This window comes from Thamnophis sirtalis, unplaced genomic scaffold (assembly GCF_051295495.1).
Source record: "Thamnophis sirtalis isolate CommonGarterSnake01/CBP01778 unplaced genomic scaffold, rThaSir2_p1.2 scaffold_9, whole genome shotgun sequence".
NCBI lineage: Eukaryota > Metazoa > Chordata > Lepidosauria > Squamata > Natricidae > Thamnophis > Thamnophis sirtalis.
In genome coordinates this window covers 22445787-22465541 of record NW_028261389.1, presented here as the reverse complement: position 1 = coordinate 22465541, position 19755 = coordinate 22445787, and the positions used below count along the sequence as shown (strand labels likewise).

Below are 19755 nucleotides of genomic sequence, written 5' to 3'. Positions count from 1 at the left end.
AAATAGGAATAAATGAATAAATAAATTTATCTTTGAATTTAGTGATCCTTGTTAGTATTTAGAGATCTAGTAGAAGTTCTTAATTTTTCACCTTGAACCAAATATATTGGTTCAGTGGAACAGCTTGCCTCCAGAAGTTGTGAATGCCCCAACACTGGAAGTCTTTAAGAAGATGTTGGATAGCCATTTGTCTGAAATGGTATAAGGTTTCCTGCCTAGGCAGGGGGTTGGACTAGAAGACCTCCAATGTCCCTTCCAACTCTGCTATTGTGTTTGTATTTGTATTTATTTGTATTTTCTGTAATACAAGGCAAGCATGAGGTTTTGTATTAATAGGAAAGCTCTATCACTCCTTTATCTGGGGATGGCATAGAGAAAAGAGAGCGGAGTTGTTTTTTTTAAATGAAAAAGATGGGGTTTTCTCAAGTGTGACTCCTGCTGATAGGAACATTTTTCCTAAATGATTGAAGCTGACTCCCATTGTTTATGTTTGTCATCATCTGTTATTCCTTTCCAATCATAGTGGTGTGCATTTACTGAATATCTTGGTGGAGTAGTTGCTATTTTAATTTTACGTTTTGTGACTTAGGTTCACTGTGGGTTTTAAACTGAATTGTTATTGTTTTTGAAGGTTGAAGTGTTGCAAATAACTTTGAGTAATTTGACATTAATGTTGTCCAATCTTATCTCCTCATTATTGTTCCTTCTTGTCTCCTGATACAGGTATGGCCTCCCATGTGCAAGTTTTCTCTCCTCATACCCTTCAATCAAGTGCCTTCTGTAGCGTGAAGAAACTAAAAGTCGAACCAAGTTCTAACTGGGATATGACTGGGTACGGCACACATAGCAAAGTCTATAGTCAGAGCAAAAACGTGCAATCTTCTCAAGCGGCCGCTGCCATCAATGCCTCTCTCCAAATTCCAAACCCCAGCATCCCTTATGAGCAGACCATCATCTTCCCAGCCAGCACCGGGCACATTGTGGTAACATCTGCCAATAGCACCTCTGGTGTGGTTGCAGTATCTGGGCAGGCATTGGGCGGACCACACAACCTGATGCGTCGAAGCACTGTGAGCCTTTTGGATACCTACCAAAAATGTGGACTTAAACGGAAAAGCGAGGAAATCGAGAACACAAGCAGTGTTCAAATTATTGAAGAGCATCCACCGATGATTCAGAATAATGCCAGTGGGGCCACAGTAGCCACCACAACAACGTCCACTGCCACATCCAAAAATAGTGGCTCCAACAGCGAAGGGGATTACCAGTTGGTACAACATGAAGTGCTGTGTTCCATGACCAACACATACGAAGTATTAGAATTTCTTGGCCGTGGTACTTTTGGGCAAGTTGTGAAATGCTGGAAACGTGGCACCAATGAAATTGTGGCCATCAAGATTCTTAAAAACCATCCTTCTTATGCCAGGCAAGGTCAAATTGAAGTGAGCATCTTGGCTCGGTTAAGCACTGAAAGCGCAGATGATTACAACTTTGTCCGAGCCTACGAATGTTTCCAGCACAAGAACCACACCTGCTTGGTTTTTGAGATGTTGGAACAGAACTTGTATGATTTTTTAAAGCAAAACAAGTTCAGTCCATTGCCCCTTAAGTACATCAGGCCAATATTACAGCAGGTAGCCACAGCTCTCATGAAATTGAAAAGCTTGGGTTTGATCCATGCTGACCTCAAGCCAGAAAATATCATGTTGGTGGATCCATCTCGGCAGCCCTATAGGGTCAAGGTTATTGACTTTGGTTCTGCTAGTCATGTGTCCAAAGCTGTGTGCTCAACTTACCTTCAGTCCAGATACTACAGGTAAGAGACTTCAGGCAAACAGATTAAGCTACATTATTCTTGAAAGCATTTAGCCATGCAAATAAACAAACGGAATGCTATTTGATTCCTGCCGCTTGGTAACTGCAATACTATAAGTCTTTGGTAATGTGAAGTGGTGGTGAAGTAACATCAAACTTCATTAAGATATCATAGCTCTTTTTTTTTTAGTATGCCACGGTGGTGCAGAAAAATCTGAGTTTCACTCTAGCTCAGCGGTTCTCAACCTGTGGGTCGGGACCCCTTTGGGGGTCGAACGACCCTTTCACAGGGGTCGCCTAAGATCATCGGAAAACACATATTTTCGATGGTCTTAGGAACCGAGACACCAATTTGATGGTTGGGGTTCACCACAACATGAGGAACTGTATTAAAGGGTCGCGGCATTGGGAAGGTTGAGAGCCACTGCTCTAGTTCCATGTGGCCCTTGGTACATTCTTCCACGGCAGATTTCTTATAGTATGACATTTCATAGAATTATGCTATATATAAATTAATGTGGCTGTTAGGTGTCAAAAGACTGTTGTTTTAGATCTTGCAGACTAACAAGTCCAGAAGTAATCAGTGAGGTGATTCTTCATTATGGATGATTGGATCAAAATATACCATGGACATGCTCAAATCTGGTAGATTTGATCAAAATATGCTCATCATGTCTCACAATTTAAGTGCAGCAGTTGCTTTGCCTGTAAAAATTAGGTAATGCTAGTTCTTATCAAGGGATGCGGTGGCTCAGTGGCTAAGACACTGAGCTTGTCGATCAGAAAGGTCGGCAGTTAGACGGTTCAAATCCCTAACGCTGCATAACGGAGTCAGCTCCCGTTACTTGTCCCAGCTTCTGCCAACCTAGCAGTTCGAAAGCATGTAAAAATGCAAGTAGAAAAATAGGGACCACATTTGGTGGGAAGGTAACAGTGCTCCGTGCTTTAGTCATGCTGGCCAGATGACCACGGAGACGTCTTCAGACAGTGCTGGCTCTTCAGCTTTGAAGCAGAGATGAGCACCTCCCCCTAGAGTCAGGAATGTCTAGCACATATGTGCGAGGGGAACCTTTACCTTTAGTTCTCATCAAGAAACCTAGCAAGATGCTCAGAAGACTGAAAGAGCCATTTGCCAGTCATCTTGCTCACTACTGTCTATTAAAATCCAGATTTCAAACTCTGTTTGAAAGCAACTTTTCAGGATTGAGTAAGAATTACCGTATTTTTCAGAGTACAAGATGCACCTTTTTCCTAAAAAAAAAAAAGGCTAAAAACCTGGGTGCGTCTTATATATCAAATACAGCATTTTTTTGCCTACCGAAGCCCCGCCCCTTCACAAAAATAGCCGTGCATACCCTTATGGAGGCTTTCAGAGAGTTCCTGGGGGCTGGAGAGGGCAGAAATTAGCAAAAAATGGGCCGTTTTTTGGCCCCCCAGCCCTCAGCAGCACTCTATAAGCCTCCATAAGGCTTTATTTCTCTCTCTCTCCCCCCCCTCTCTCTCCCTCCCTCCCTACTGTATTTCTCTCTATCTATCTATCCCTCTATCTATCTACCTACCTACTCTCTCTCTCCCTACCTACCTATTGTATTTCTCTCTCCCTCTAGCTACCTACCTACTCTTTTTTTAAAATTTGTCTTTTCAAAACCTTGGTGCGTCTTATACTCTGGTGCGTCTTATATTCTGGAAAATACAGTAACTCCGGAGTTTTGCATAGGGTTTACAGCAGCTGACCCTAACTCTGAAAAGCCACCAACCTTCTTTTACTTTTTAGAAACTCTTTTTTTAAACAAGAAGAGTCCCATTTTCCACGGGGATAAGAAGCATTGTATATTGCACTCAACCAGTTTCTGATACCCAGTGATGGTTCAACAACAGCAACAATTTAGAGGTTTCACTGCCTGTTGCTGCATTTATATTGCCCTGATATAGGACATAGGAGAAAAAGCTGCTATGAATATTGTGTGCAGGGTCTGCTAGAGTGCTAAAAAGCACATTTTTGAGTTCTAATTCTCGAGGCTATCGTCATTGTGGTCCTCATTTGCAGCCCCTGAAATTTAATTTGTAATTATTTATTTTTTATTTTAATATAAAATTTAACATTTATTTTTTAAGATGGTGATTAATAAGCTGGATGGAGGGGAGTATGTGTGATCATTGGAATGTTACCTGTGATGTTTCATAGGCTGTCCAAGACCACAGAGGAATTTGAAATTTACGTGTATATATAAATATAAAATTAAAAAAGGAGAATGTTTTGTTTTCTGGGGAGAAAGCATTGCAGTATTAGGGCATTTTAGCCATGGCATCAGCAAATTCCTTGATTATGTTTGTGTAATATTTGCAACTTTCTGACTTTGAGGTCACCGCACCCATTTTAGCTAATTTCTCTATTGCAATTTATTATAAGAAAAAAAAAATCAGGAAACTGAATTGGGCTACTAACAAAGTCATAAGGAATATATCTATTATTGCTCTGGCATATGCTGATGGCAATAGTGGGGGGAGGGTGTCACAGGTAAAAAGCATTGTGGAACAAGTCTCTTAAAAATAGATATTTTTTTTGTACTAGAGATTACATGTGAACTAAGACGGATTGGAAAACAATACAATCAGTGGTAGGACTCCAAATCTTTTCCTACCGGTTCTATGAGAGCACGCTTCACACATGTGCACAGCACTCAAAGACCGCCCTCGGTGTTCAGCGCTGGTGAGCTGAGCTCTTTTTTAGCTCAGTTGAGGAGTGGAAATCCACTCTGCTGCGCCAATCAGCTGAGCTAAAAAACAAGGGAATATAGGACAACGGGGGTGGGAGGACAGGGCCAACCAGAGGTGATCTTTGCCCCTTCTCTGAAGTACTCAAAAATTTCCGTTCACCTGTAATGGTCTGAACCGGCTGAATACCACCTCTGAATACAATTTGTTTTTACATTGAATTTATTGCCAGTTCATTATAAATAAATGATAAAGTTTATTTCAGACTAAATAGATAAAATTGCTTTCAGAAAATATACATGGCAGGTGAATGTTTTAAACATTGATTAAAAGACCAAACAAAACATGATAATGATTAGTCCTACAAAATAAATATTGGTTGCTTTTAAAAAAATATATCTTGTTTGTGATAATTAAATCCTGGCTTGGTGGACAATATTTTGAAGAAGATGTTTAGGGTTGCTCCTAAAGTGGCAGAAGGGATAATCTGGCAAGGGCAGATTCTTCACTGTAACCTTCAAGGTAGAAGATCTTTGCAAACAGTTTGTTTAAATGACTTGTTGGTGGAATACTATAATTTACTGTTATGAACCATCAGAGATGGAATCTTCCCTGTTACTTAAAAATTTATACCCAGCAAATGGGAAGCAGGTGGTTTCCAAGAAGCCTTAGAATGTACCCTTAAATGTTTTAATTAAACCAGGTCTTCTGGTATCTTTATTCCTTCTGGTTAGCACATTCAGGCCTTAATGGTACAGTAATTGGGGCAGGGAGGAAAGGTAGAACAATAATCCGCTGACGAAAGAACTTGCACCATTTCCTGTTTCATCGTTCAGCACTAGGAACAGAAAGAGCTATTACTCAGATATGCAGTATGACCTTGCCATCTCAAATCACTGCACCCAAATGTAGCTCTCTTGGCCTATATGGGACTGACTGAACCAGGATTTAATTCGACAAGTATTTGGCTTAAAAATAGGCATTGATATGGTTTGTATGGTGAATCTCTGTTAAGTGATCGGATGGAAAATTTGCAACTGGAAGAGAGTCTCGCAGACACGTGAGCAAACTGTTGTTTCTCTTTCACACATCAGTGTGAGCCACACATATTTCACAGGGAGGTGTGTTTGGGTACATAGGGCTGGTTCTTTCTCATGCTATTTTTTTTTTTAAAAAAGCAGTTAAAACAAGTAGGTTTTAATCACTTTAGAAGGATAACCTGTAATAAGAGGGGAATCCTTAGCTTACTTATAGAATTTTTACTGTTGTTCAGTTGCTAGGAGCCAAGGTGGCGCAGTGGTTAAATGCAGCACTGCAGGCTACTGCTAGATCAGCAGGTCAGCGGTTCAAATCTCACCGGCTCAGGGTTGACTCAGCCTTCCATCCTTCCGAGGTGGGTAAAATGAGGACCCAGATTGTTGGGGGCAATATGCTGACTCTCTGTAAACCGCTTAGAGAGGCCTGAAAGGCCTATGAAGCGGTATATAAGTCTACTGCTATTGCTATTGCTATTGCTATTGCTTCCATGTCTTCATAATCCTATGAATAAATCTGCCCAGATTCTCTGTCAATAACTTGTTCTTTGAATTCTTGCAAGCTCATGCTTGTGGTATCAGTGATAGTATTTTGCCATATTGTCTTCTGTCAGCTTCTTTTTAAAAATTATCTTTTATTTTTTAAAGCATCAAGGTCATCTCCTCCTTCCTCATTATGTATCCAGAATTATTGAAGTTTTACCTTAGATTGCAGTTAGATTCTGCAATAAATAAGAATAAATTCTGTGTTTAATCTCTCCTAAAAGATCTTAATAGCAATAGCACTTAGACTTATATACTGCTTCGTAGTTCTTTACAGCCCTCTCTAAGTGGCTTACAGAGTCAGCATATTGCCTTCAAAAATCTGGGTCCTCGTTTTACCGACTGCGGAAGGATGGAACGCTGAGTCAACTTTGAGCCGATCAGGATCGAACTCCGGGCAGTGGACAGAATTAGCCTGCAATACTTCATTCTAATCATTGCACAGCCACAGGTCTTAAAATAGGAAGATCTTACAAGTTGTTGATGGAGAAAGGACCAATGCAGGACTTAAGAACTATTGGGGTACTGCTAGCAGCTGGAATATAATCATGGAATATGATCTGAATTCACTGGTAATTTTGTTAGCAACTTATAGATTTTGCAGAATCATCAAACCAAGGCCTTGGACAAACTCTAAGCTGATTGCATAGAACAGAGCATATGTAACTATGGATTCCCAAATCCTGGCCGAAAATTCCTCACAAAAAGACCTACAATGTATGTCCTAATTTTATAAGACACTAAACTAATCTCCAAGTGATCCTTTTGTACATTTGGTAATAGTGAGGTGTTCCTCTCCACTGGATGATTGAGCAAGAGAGAGATCTCAGAGAGCGCTTGCATCACTCCAGGATCAGCTTCAAATCAGACTGAGGATTCATTAACCTGTTTGATAAACAAGATGTTTATTTTATGATTAGTTGTAGCGTGTTTTATATTTCAGTAAAGTGAATCTTCTTTTAACATCTGTAACTCTCTGGAGCTTACAAGTGATCAGCTTCTCTTATTAGCAGAAACCTCAGTCTCATTCCACCTCGTAGATTTTTAGCAGATCAAGTGGAAAAATGATTTGATGACAAAGGAACCATTCAGTTTTTTGTTTGTTTGTTTGTTCGTTCATTCCTTCATTCATTCTTTTATTCTTTCATTCATTCATGGCATATAACGAGATGGAGAGCCATTTTGGTGTCAATACTGACTCGAAGGCATATACCCCACATACACACAACTAGAGAGACATGCAGAAGATGAAGTAAGGATGTGGATGAAGAGAGAAGATTTTAATTTTTTTTTTTACTTCAGAACTTGTCACAGCTTGGGGTGAGATGGCAATTAAATGAAATTCCTTGCTCCTTATTCTCAACATTTTGCAGTGGGCAGAAGTGCAGACAATTCTGAATCATCCTCAATGCTTCTGAGGGATTGACAAGTTAAAATGGTATTGGTGTGGCAGTGCCCACATACAAGAAAATTCCCTGCTCATAATTGCTTTTGTTCCTATGTATTGCTGATTTTGGCTCTGTCCATTCTGGTATGTAGTGTCTATGTAGGCACTTGTTCTGACCTAGGCTTCCCCAGAAAGCACGAGGCAGAGTCCTGGTCCTGGCAAAACCGCTTTTTATTAAATAAATGTGAATTCTTCTCATTCACATTCAGCAAAGCCTGGCAAACAGTCTTTCAAAGGAATATTTATGATTACAGACCTTATCTATCTTGGAAAGCTGCCATGTAAATATTTTTAAAATGAGATGCTGTGCAAAGAAAGACTGGGCACAGAGTCTCTGAGATTCACGGACAGATCTTCACATTCCTGAAACTAATCTAACGACTGAACAAACTAATTGTTTCCTGCAAAAGCCCACTCCCCTTTTGCTCCTCTTTTATTTCCTATGGGAGGGGACAATCACCTTCCACCTGTGATTTTACTCCCAAGTCTACCCTGATTTCTGAGTTGTTCTTTTCTTCTGGCAGCTCTGTGCATGCGCACACTGGGAACAGGCTCCAGCTGTTCCTCTGCCTTACTGCTGTCTAGCTCTGTAGGCACCTGATCACTGCCAGACAGCCTCAAACCCCATCTCTGCCTCCAACGCAGAGCCATCCTCCAAGCCTTCCCCAACTTTCAGGACTGGCTCGTGCTCCTCCCCAACCTCCCACTGTCCGACTTTGCTGTCAGCTCCATGGTGGGCCACAACAACACTGAAAATAAAATGCTTAAATCAATACAATTTATTGTACAGTGCACCCTGTTGAGCTACGTGAGCTAAGGATCCAACTCAGTGTTGGAACACATTACATAATATTATTTCAGGGACACTTGTAGACCAGCAGTCCCCATGTCCGAATTCCCCAGTGAGCATAAACATTGTGAAGAGTTTTAACAAATCTAGAGGAAGCCCAGATTGGGAATGCTGTTGTAAACATAGCTGTTCAAGGATGTGATAATTATTCAAAGCTATTTACGCAATTGTGACTGTGTTAAAAACACAGACTATATTCTATGGATGAATATCTGTTTCGTGGGTTAAAAAGTCCTAGATTGAATCTCTGTCATTTCTAGATTAAGAGAGAGAGAGAGAGGGAGGGAGGGAGGGAGAGAGAGAGAGGGAGAGAGGGAGAGAGAGAGAGGGAGAAGATAAAATAGTAGGCATGAGAGGGACTTCAGCTTGGGTTTTGAAGAGTTTCTTCTTTCTCAGAAACTTTTCCTTGGGTTAGATGGGCATTTCTCCCCCCCTCCGCTTTCCTTTCAATTGTATCCATTTCTTAGAGACTGGGTAGGACAGGACTGTCAAACTCAAGGTCCGCTGGTTGAATCCAGCCCGCGAGGTGCTTAAATCTGGCCCGTGGGGGCAGCCTGGAAATAGCAAATTGTTGTGTGTCAGGTGTCAATCAGCGCAGGATCTGGGCTCTCATTGGTTAAAACGCATGGAGCGTTCTGGCGGGAGAATTACGGGTTCTAATTGGCTGCCGGGTTGACAGGCTGTCAACCCAGAGTAGTTCAGTTCTGTTATTCTGGTTTACAATAAACATCTTCTGGTTGACTTGCCTCCCGCCTCAGCTCGTGATTCCACAGTGCCTCTGGCAGCCAAAATGGGGCACCCTATTTTGGGCCTGGACTGCCTTCTGCAGCACTCTGCTGACCAAATCAGGGCACGGGGTGGGTGGATGTATTGGCCAGCAGGATGCAGAGGTGTCTGTACCGGCCCCATCCTCCCAGCTGGCCCGTGCAGGAGAAGTACAATGCTGATCCAGCCCTCAAAGAAATCCAGTGTAGGAGTGGTGTAGGAGATGACCAGGCTGAGCTCAAGGGGGGGGGGGGTTCTAATGCATTATCAATCATGAATCCATTCAGGCCCACAAGAGATCTAAGTCCAGCCCAGCTTGAATTCCTTTCTATTCTTAACTCCCGCTGATTTCCCTTCAACCTTAGTAGTTCAGATTCTTGTGGAGAACTTAAGCTTGCAATAAATCTTTATACCCATTTGAACTGCCTGTATCTCCTGATTTCCCTGGTGTTTGACAGACTGTTTGGAGAAGTCTCTGCAGTTTAGCAAGGTTTTTCAGAAGTGGTTTGCCATTTCCTCTTTCCTAGGGATGAGAGAAAATGACTGGCCCAAAGCCATCCAGCTGGCTTTGTACCTAAAGTGGGACTAGGACTCGTGGCCGCCAGTTTTTACGCTGATACCTTAAACACTACTTGAAACTGGCTCAAATAGACTAAATAGTCTGATGTGTATAGCAGGTTGCCGTATCTTGCTCAGGAAAAGAGATCTCAGCTGTGACTTTGGAGTGTTTTCTTCTATGTTTCCTTTACAAATCTGAAGTTAATCTCATGCATAGTTTCTCCATGAATATCTTTGACAGCTTGTTACGGATAATCCAGCAATTTTACAGATACGTCCCCGAGAGCAGAATTTAAGTCAGTTTGTTTTCTGAATTTAGTTATGAATTTACTGTTGCTGACTGGATGTTCTTGTTTTAGTTCTAAAGGTTGAACTTTGTGTAATAATATTTTCAGTCAGAGAAATTGTGGAGACCTGTAAACCACTACCACTATTCTTTCAGTTAAGTAAAACTCAAAGATTGCATCACAAATTATGCTTGGGAGTCAATAATCAATATTCCAACTGATTATTTGAATTTCTCGGTACAGAAAAGATAAATGAATTGTTGGCTACGAATCTGTTGTAGGATATCTTTGATGATATTTGCATTTTCAAGGATTTCCTGCTTCAATTTCCAGGATCTTAACTTTCCCCCCAACTTCACCTTGAAGTTTTGATTAGGATAGTAGAATAAGAGGCAATTGAGAAGGAACCTCTTAGATTTCTGATGTGACAAAATATTAGGTTAAAATTTTGTTTGAAGTTATGAATTAGTATTAAACAAAAGTCAATTCCCTCCACTCTAGTTTTTCAAATATTTTTTTAAAAAGTAATAATAAATATTTTTCTAACAATAAAAACAAATAAAATATATTTTTTTAAAGGCAGGACTTTAAAAAAAAAGTGAGACTTTAGAAATTGAGTCAAATGGTCAAGGGAACACAGAAATTGGGGAGATTCTTATCTACTTTTGATATTTAATATTGGGAGAGGGATTTTTTATCCTGGTGCAATGAGACACTTTTGCAGTGTCTCTGCCTCAGGTACAGAGGAAATGAAATAAAGATTTGGTGGGATGCATTTTGCATCCCACCAAAATTGGTAAATTGGGGTGTAGAGAGAAGATTTGGGCAGGCTCTTCCCAAAGCCTATTGCAGCATTCTCTCTCCCAATACTTGCGGCAAAAGCTTTAAATAATTCTATCCAAATTCTGCTCTTAACTACTGATTTATTTTCTATTTGAGTACATTAATTTCTTTCCTGCCCTAAATTCCTTGTAATTCCCAATCTATAGTTGGATTTATAACCATATAAATCCTTGGTTATGTTTTCCCCAGGTATAAAATGAAATTTTTACTGGTCTTAAAACAGTTTGAAGTATCAGCACAAAACTATTTTTTTAAAGAGCAAGAACAAAACTGGAGATCTAGGCTCCCCTTCCTCCAGAGGTGGGTTCCTAGAGTTTCAACCTGGTTCGGTCGAACGGGTAGTGAAATTCAGGCTTGGGTTCGCAGAACCAGCAGCGACCTAGACCTGCTGCACCCCCAAACTGGTTCTTTCGTTGCCGCATGGTTACCACCACTTTGGATTTTATTGACTGCGCACACACAGTTCATTGTAAGTTGTTGTGTGCATGTTCTGTGCCAGACGCAGTGAGCATCTAGTGCATCTTGTGTGCGCACATTGCACACGGGTTGCGAACTGGCACTAACGCCGGTAGCAACCCACCCCGTCTTCCTTTGTATAATGTTCATAATTTTATAATCCTCACTTTGTATTTGTCAGCTTCAATGCTTTTAGCTTTTCCTTTCATGGAGGATGCCATAATACGTATTTCTGTGGCTTTCTGATCTCTGATTGTTCCTCTGCCCTCTCTTTAGAAGACTGTTGAAATATTTTCAGGTAGCAACCCTGAATAGTCCCTCTTCGCTTGTGGTTAGCTTTTTATTGAAGTGCTTCAAGTAAAAAACAACCCTCTAATTTGGAGGCAGATGTATTTGCAAAGAGCATTTTGGTTTTTATAGGAAATACATGCTGTATTTGGAAAATTTCCTTATAGTTTGTCTTTCCTTGATGATGTTACTGACCACGTGGATTTTTGCTGGGCTGTAAGTGACTTGAACTAGAATTCCTAGTCCTTCAAAGCAGCAACTTTTTCAGGTGATGGGCACCATTATATGATGTCACACAGCGTCACTCAAGGCAATGTTCTACTTCTCCCCAGGAGACTAAAGAAGAACCAGTTTAACAGGCAGACAAAAAACTTATGATAAGTAACGTATTAAAGACAATCTGAGAAGCCATTATGAAAGAATCCCAATAACTGGTGTGTAATAAAAGTGAGCTCTTTCTAGATACAAACCCAAGTTCAAATACTTCTGCCTCTTCCTGTTGGCTAAATGATTTAATGAGTGGGGTAACACTCTTTGTCAGGATCCCAATTTCCATCTGCTTCTTATTTTGGTAATGATTAGAGCTGATTCCTTCTAAAAATAACAGAGAATTCTCTGTGAATGGTACCCCCTAAATGAGGGGTGTCAAACTCAAGACCTAACTCTAAACCGCAGAGTGCTTAGATACGGCCCGTGGGCCAGCAGGCCATCCAAACTCCTTGGCTCCATTTGTGGCTGAGATGGTCTCCTGCAGCCTCCTGCTATTGAAAATGGAGCATGAGGCCATCACTTCCGAAAACGGAGCCCGGGAGGGTCACGCACAACCTTCCCAAGCTCCGTTTTTGCCTGCAGGAGGACCCCAGCCCACCTGGGCCACCACAGGTGTCCCTGACATGTGTGATGTTGAGCTGGCCATGCCTCCTGGCCAGGAGGCCCCCTGGCCTCTGAGGTCAAACATAACCCTGATGCGGCCCTCACTGAAATCAAGTTTGAGACTCCTGTCCTAAATGAATAATTTTTTTTTTTTTTTAAAGTAGTAATGGTAAAAGAAACTCAGGTAAATTTCATATAAACTCAGATTTAGCAATCATGAAAGTTTGGTCATTGTATTTCCAATTTTTAGCTTTGAAAAGCAAAACCAAAGTAAGATTCTTGAGCACCATCTAGTGGCATTACTTAGCACTTGTGGGGTTCTGCCATCTTTTCCATGGTACTTGCAAATAGACTGCTTAAGGGTTAAGGGTACTTACCAAAAGAAAGTGATGCAAAAGCTCGCTCAGAAGGACTTCAGGTGACATAGTGACTCTCTGATGGTAGCAGCTCAAGAGGCCCATGGTTCTACTAATAAAGCAAGGTAGTATACATTATAAGAAAATGAAGAAGTTGTCTTTTGATGTGATGATTACAGTAGTTTCCCCATCTTGTGGCCTTTCAGTTGTGTTTGGGCTACAGACTCCTCTTGGAATTCAAAGCTAAGGAAGAATTGCCACGAAGAGTGTAGATCTTATGTAACTTCCTGGTTGCTATAATGAGCAGCACTAGGAGGTATGAATCTTTGTATGGCAGGTGCAGAGAAACTGACCATTCAGGCTAAACTTGCAGAAAAGGTTATAGCTAGAAATAAGTATTTTCAGCTCCATGACAGTGAAATCAATTATCCAGAGAGGTGCTGTTCAGAGCTGGACTGCATGTCTCTGGGATGCTTTAATTTGGATTCCTGTACTAAAAAGAGGAATGGACTCTTGTGATGTAAACGGTGGTATAAATCAACTCCTACAATTCTGTCTTTGGTGGAAAGCAAGAGGAAGTATTTAAGTGCCATTCCTTGTATGTTCTTTTTTACCTTGGTTTTTCAAAGACCTTTGAAGGTAGGGTGGGAGGAAGAAGAAGGAGAAGACGAGACAATATCTTGACAAGATGTTTCCTGATTGTCAATTGTCTCAGCTGATGGCTGCTAAGAGACTCAAATCATCAAGCCGAAGGGAAAATGTTATGCTTCACTGTAAAATTAATGGAGGCAAAATAAAATGAAACAGATTTTTAGCAAAGGAATATGTAGCTAGGAGAGCGCTTCTATATTTATTTTTATTCCTCAGAGACGTTTTTTCCTAGTTGCTAAAACACAGAGATAATTATTTCCAAGAACATATTAGATAGAAATCTGTTGGCAAAATATATGCTACTTAAAAAATGTTACCTTCTACTAGCATGTTCCTGTATATTTATTAGGTATGTCATTCATAGTATCAAGAATAAAAATATGAAAATGATGTGATCCAAAAAGCTTAACATCTAGAAAAATTCATAGTGACTAGAAATGGATTTTTTTTTCTCATTAAGGTTGTCATTTATTATCACAATTGATGAAAACTTCATATTGTCACCAACAGTAACACCTGATTGTTATATAAAAGCTACACAATTATAGCACTTTTAACTCCTAAATTAGACCCATGCTTTGAGCAGACTATAATTTAAATTTGAAACTTTATTTTAATAAAGTGACTGAAGATGACATCACCAGCCAACAGCTGTGATGTTGAGCCGTGTAAAACTGAGTTGTGTTTTTATGATCATCAGAAACATAAAACATACACAGAGATAAATGCAGATTTAGGCAGGATAAGACTGTATCAATACTGAACAATATAAGAAAGGCAGGATCCAGGAAGAGTCACCATTACTTCGTAGTAGTGTCCAGGAAATTGTAAGATTTAAGATTTTCTTCAGGAAACAGAAAGGAGAATAGAGCACAAACTATGACAGAGAAGTTTTAAAGATGAAAATAAAGGAAGAGGAACATAGGTTAAAAAGTCTGAAGGAGAACAGTAACAACTTTTTAGGTACATTCAAAGCACGAAATTAGCCAGGAAGTGGTTAGTTAGATTGTTAGGACTGAAAAGGATCCTCATTGGGGATACAAAGGATAGAGAGAAGTGAATGAATTGTCTGCATCTTTTAGCTTTTTGGGAGGCGGTGAAGACCTGGCTAGGATAGGGGTTGAACCAGGAAGTTAATAGCTGGTGGGAATGTTTGCTCTATTTCTGTTTATTATTGGGTACTCCTAGGTTTACTGTGTGAGATGGAATCCGTATAAGTTCTTCCAATAAATTAATATCTTTACAGGTTGCTTTTAACAAACTAGGTATTCTGGCTTACAATTACATGCAAACATAGCTTGGGTCTACGTTGTTACATGCTATTATTTCTAGATAGCAAGGATAGAGGCCTTAGGACTTTCTCGGACTTAGTTGTCCCTGATTAGTTATTGACCCACTGTGGAATGTGGGAAACAGCTGGCTAGAACATTGTCAACCATTAGCTTTCTGTTTATGAAGGTGAGAAGAAAGAAATAGTTTTTTCACACAACTTAGAAAACTATTTCCTACAAATATGGCCACTATTTCAGTTGGCTCTAAAAGTATTTAGGTGTATTGATGAAAGGTATAAGAGTGTGTGTGTGTGTGTGTGTGTGTGTGTGTGTGTGTGTGTGTGTGTGTGTGTAGAAACACCGCTTGATATTTTTGAGGATCTCAGCTCAAATATTGCCTTGCAGAGTTGACCTATGCCTTTTAGGACAATGTGAAGATTCATATGTTTTATATATACCAAATAAAATCATGTACAGGGAGACATTTGCTTCATTAACTATTGAAATGCAGCCGTGGCAAGAAGACATTAATTTACAAAGAAAAGATGATGATATTGGATTCATTCCTAGGTTGGGTTCTACCATAAAAGACCCACCATGAGTCACCTTGGATGCAAGGATGGCACATTTTGTGAAAGGCCTCTTTTTCCGGAGCGAGGGACAGGAGGCTCCAGTGGATGGTATTGACATGCCCATTTGGCCACGAGACTGGGATGAAGCTGAAGACACGCCTCTGTGCTCCACCCTTCCTTCTCCCTCTTCATCTCAGTCCGGCTAAAAGACGAGACATATTTTTAACTTCACCTGCGATTTCTATCTCTACTGGAACCTCCTTGCCTCTGCAGTCACCGTAGCTAGCTCTCTGCTCTAGCCTGTAAGTAGCTCTACATGGTTTTCATTTCTAACCACCAGGGAGTGTTACTTTGTATCCTTGGGATCGGAGAGAGTGCTGAGGTCGCGGCAGCCATTTCCGGCTTTGCAAAGCACATGGTGCCGATCCCTGGGGTATTTTATGCAATTGGGAGGCTAGAGGCTAGGGATTCCCAGCCCAGAGGCACCCCCCCCCCCATCGCACCAATCTACTGGAAATGGCTTTGGCGGCTGGATTCCAGCTTCAGAGTAAGCAGCCCTTTTGAGGGGGAGGTGGGCGCCCCTACCACCGGGGCAAATAGGTCGAACCCACCTGGCTCTCTTCTCTGACGCCTGGGCGATAATTTCCTCTGACTCCTGTGTAATCAGCACTGTCTCACATGGGCTTCAGCTAGATTTCCTCTCCATCCCCCCCCCCAACAACTTTTGCACATTTCCCCAAATGTGCAAAATCTAGACAAACCCAGGTGGATGCATCAGGCCATTAAGCATCTGCTTGATATCGCCGCGATAGAACCGGTCCCCTCGGACCAGGTGGGCCGGGGGTTCTACTCAAATCTGTTCCTTATGCCGAAAGCTTGGGGGGGGGGTTGGAGAGCTATTCTCGACTTGAAGCTCTTGAACCAACATCTTGTGTACCACAGGTTCAAGATGGCCTCACTTAAATCCATTCTAGCAGGCATACGGGAGAGGGATTAAATGGCTTCTATAGATCTCATGGAGGCTTATCACCATATTCCTATCCTCCCACTCCACAGGCAGTACCTGCAGTTCTCCTCCCTGGGCCGCCACTTCCAATACAGGGCCCTTCCCTTTGGATTATCCTCTGCACCTAGGTCATTCACCGAGATACTGGTGGTGGTGGCAGCCTACCTAAGGGGCTTTCCCATTAGGCTACATTGCTACCTGGATGACGTCCTCGTCCAGGGGGCATCCCCGGGTCAGATGAGGGCGAACCTCTAGCAGGTCATGGACACCCTTTAGGGGCTGGGGTTCTCTGTCAACTTCAAAAAGAGTTCCCTCACCCCGTTGAGAACGGTTAGCCTGAAACAACTAACCCTTAAGGTGGTATTCCTAGTTGCCATCATGTCGGCTAGAAGGGTGTCAGAGCTAGGAGCACTCTCCTATAGGGAGGACTTGTGCATGTTCCACAACAACAGGGTCGTGTTGAGGTTGGACCCAGCCTTCCTTCCTAAGGTGAATTTCATATTCCACCGTTCCCAGGAGCTTGTTCTCCCCAATTTCTACCCTAATCCGGCTAGGGAATGGGAACAGCAGTTGCACTGGTTGGATGTCAGATGGGCCCTGCGTATTTACCTGAAGTGGATGGCCTTTTTCCGGAGGCCAAAGGCACTCTTCCTATCTTTCCAACTGTCGTCTCTAGGTAGGAGGGTAACGCCTTCCACCATTAGCCGGTGGATCCGCTTAGCCATATCCCTAGCATATGAATCCCAGAAGTTGCCGGTGCTGGCCGGCATCATGGCACACTCAACAAGGAGCACTGCCACCTAGGCAGCTTGGGCTTCCCAGGACCCCATAGAGGACATTTGCAAAGCGGCTACATGGACATCCCCATCGCCGTTTATCCGACATTACAGGTTGGACATGTTCGCATCAGCTGATGCAGCGTTTGGGCGCAGGGTAATACAGCAGGTTATTGCAGAGCATGAGTTCCCCACCCATGGGACTTAGCTTTGGTAGGTCCCATCCACTGGAGCCTCCTGTCCCTCGCTCCAGAAAATGGCAGTTGGTCTTACCTGAACTGCTATTTTCGGGGCTCGGACAGGAGGCTCCAGTTCCCGCCCTAGGTAATATGATAGCTGGGGTAGTGGGAGTTCTCCTTTGTGCTTTGTTTTCAGGTCTGAGGGGAGCTCACTTCGATGAAGTGGAGAAGGAAGGGTGGAGCACAGAGGTATGTCTTCAGCTTCATCCCAGTCTCAGGGCCAAATGGGCGTGTCAATACCATACACTGGAGCCTCCTGTCCGAGCCCCGAAAATAGCAGTTCAGGTAAAACCAACTGCCAATCCTGGAATTTGTCATAAATTCCAGGGAAGAGGCTCTTCACAAAATATGCCATCATTTCATCCACGGTGACTCATGGTGGGTCTAATTCCTGGTAAGAGGCTCTTCACAAAATGCGTCAGCATTGCATCCAAAGTGATTCATGGTGGGTCTTTTATGATAGAACCCAACCATCCTCCCTCCCCTGATTCAAGGAATGAGTCCAATATAATCATCTTTTCTTTGTAAATTAATGTCTTCTTTCCACTAAAACAGCATATGCTCCTTAAAATTGGAATATTCTTGTCAAGCAGAAGAAACCAGGAGCCAGGATAGAGTTCAAAAGCACTGTGAGTTTATTCCATACAGCCTGTGCAAGAATCTGATGTACTAATGGTTAAGACAAATTGGAGGCAGTTAAGAGTCAATGGACCTCAAGAGTGGCCGGACTTATGTATCTTCCAGGGGCATTGGGACTCCATACTGATGATGTATTTGACCTTACCTCAGTCATCTTCTACAGTTCTTTTTTCCTATTTGTAGAGGTAGAATTCTAAACAACATGTTTTTTTTAAAATAAATCGTAAGAGAGCAATCATTCCGAGTTTGCAATTCAAATGTTATAATGCATAATTTGTGTTACCTGCATTTATTTCCCTACGCTTACCTTCTTTGACAGCCTCACTGGGGCAGAACAGCTTATTCCTATTCACATGCAACATTCTAGAAGCTGAAACTTCACGAAGGAGGATAAACCACCAAATAATTGTGAGACTTAGTAAGCAGGCATGGTAGGACAATGGTGTTTTGTTCACCTTGACCAGTGCTTGAGAGTAAATGCTTCTGTGTTCCTTTAGCAATTCCAAGAGCTGATTATTTTTTTTAAGTAACTCTCCCTTGTTTATTATCTTAAACATGACATAGGAGATGCCTGGGATAGAAGTGTGAGAATTTCTTAGCTTTCCAGTACAGGTGGGTAAGAATGAACAAGTTTGCAAAAGGCCCCCATTGTATTCCACAGAAATAGAAGACCTAGCTTTCTTATTTGCATTATATTTTTAAAGTACATGCTGGAAAGCAGCCTTGTTGTATAAAAAGATTGCAAGCTGTGTTTACTGTAAGAGAAGAAGAATGCATAGCAAAAGCAGAATGTGGGAAATAACAGCTCATTATTGCTGGGACAACAGTAGTTACATACATACGAAAAAGGATGAAGTAATCAGGAGTTTCCTGTGGTGCAAGGAAATTATGAGAAATGACTGGAATCTGTTCGTTTGGGAAGAAACGAATAAACCAACTGAGCTTGCTATGAGTAGGGTCCAACAAGGGGAGGAATGCCATCTGTTCTTCACTATTTTAATAGACTGTTCCTATTTCAGGAGCTCTGTCCACAAAACAAAGAAAATGCTATTATGTACAGAATTGTCCATGATTGTCTATGAATAAGTATACCATGATTTCAATTAATTCTGCCTTCAAACTGTGGGAATTCAGTTTCCAAAATAAGGGTAGTAATACATACTTCTGAGATACTAGTAATCTTTGCTTTACAGTATATCACTATTACACATACTGTAGTCTTATTTTGAATCAGCTGCTGGATGATGTAATACCCACAGCAATACTGGTTTGTTTTTTAACCATAATGATAGTTAATACTTAATCCTAATATTAAGAGCTATAGTGGGACTATAGTAAATCCATAGATGCCATACTTCAACCTTTCTCAACCTGAGGTTCTCCAGTTCTGCTGGAATCTTTCAGAATTTCCAACTAGCCTGATCATCAGCGTTGGAAGACATCATGAGTCATGGTGGCGCAGTGGTTAGAGTGTAGTACTGCAAACTACTTCTGGTGACTGCTGGCTGCCTGCAATTCGGCAGTTCAATTCTTACCAGGCTCAAGGTTGACTTAGTCTTCCATTCTTCTGAGGTTGGTAAAATGAAGACCCAGATTCTTGGGGGCAATATGCTGACTCTGTAAACTGCTTAGAGAGGGCTGTAAAGCACTGTAAAGTGGTATATAAGTCTAAGTGCTATTGCTATCATGATGTAAAGGCCTCTTATTGAAGAATATTTTGGTGATCTAGGCACAACCATTTCCTTCCCTCCTGCCCCCAATCCCATGGATG

The 19755-nt window shown here is 41.6% G+C and overlaps 1 protein-coding gene across 4 annotated transcripts in view; it reads left to right on the top strand.

Moving 5' to 3' along the window:
* The window catches only part of HIPK2 (homeodomain interacting protein kinase 2), a 160183-nt gene that overhangs the window by 67920 nt on the left and 72508 nt on the right, over positions 1–19755 (top strand). For all 4 annotated transcript variants that reach the window (XM_087723024.1, XM_087723023.1, XM_087723022.1 and 1 more), the window contains exon 2: positions 724–1816. In XM_087723024.1, coding sequence (XP_087579150.1) covers positions 724–1816 — 1093 coding nt within the window. The remainder of the gene's footprint in view (positions 1–723; positions 1817–19755) is intronic.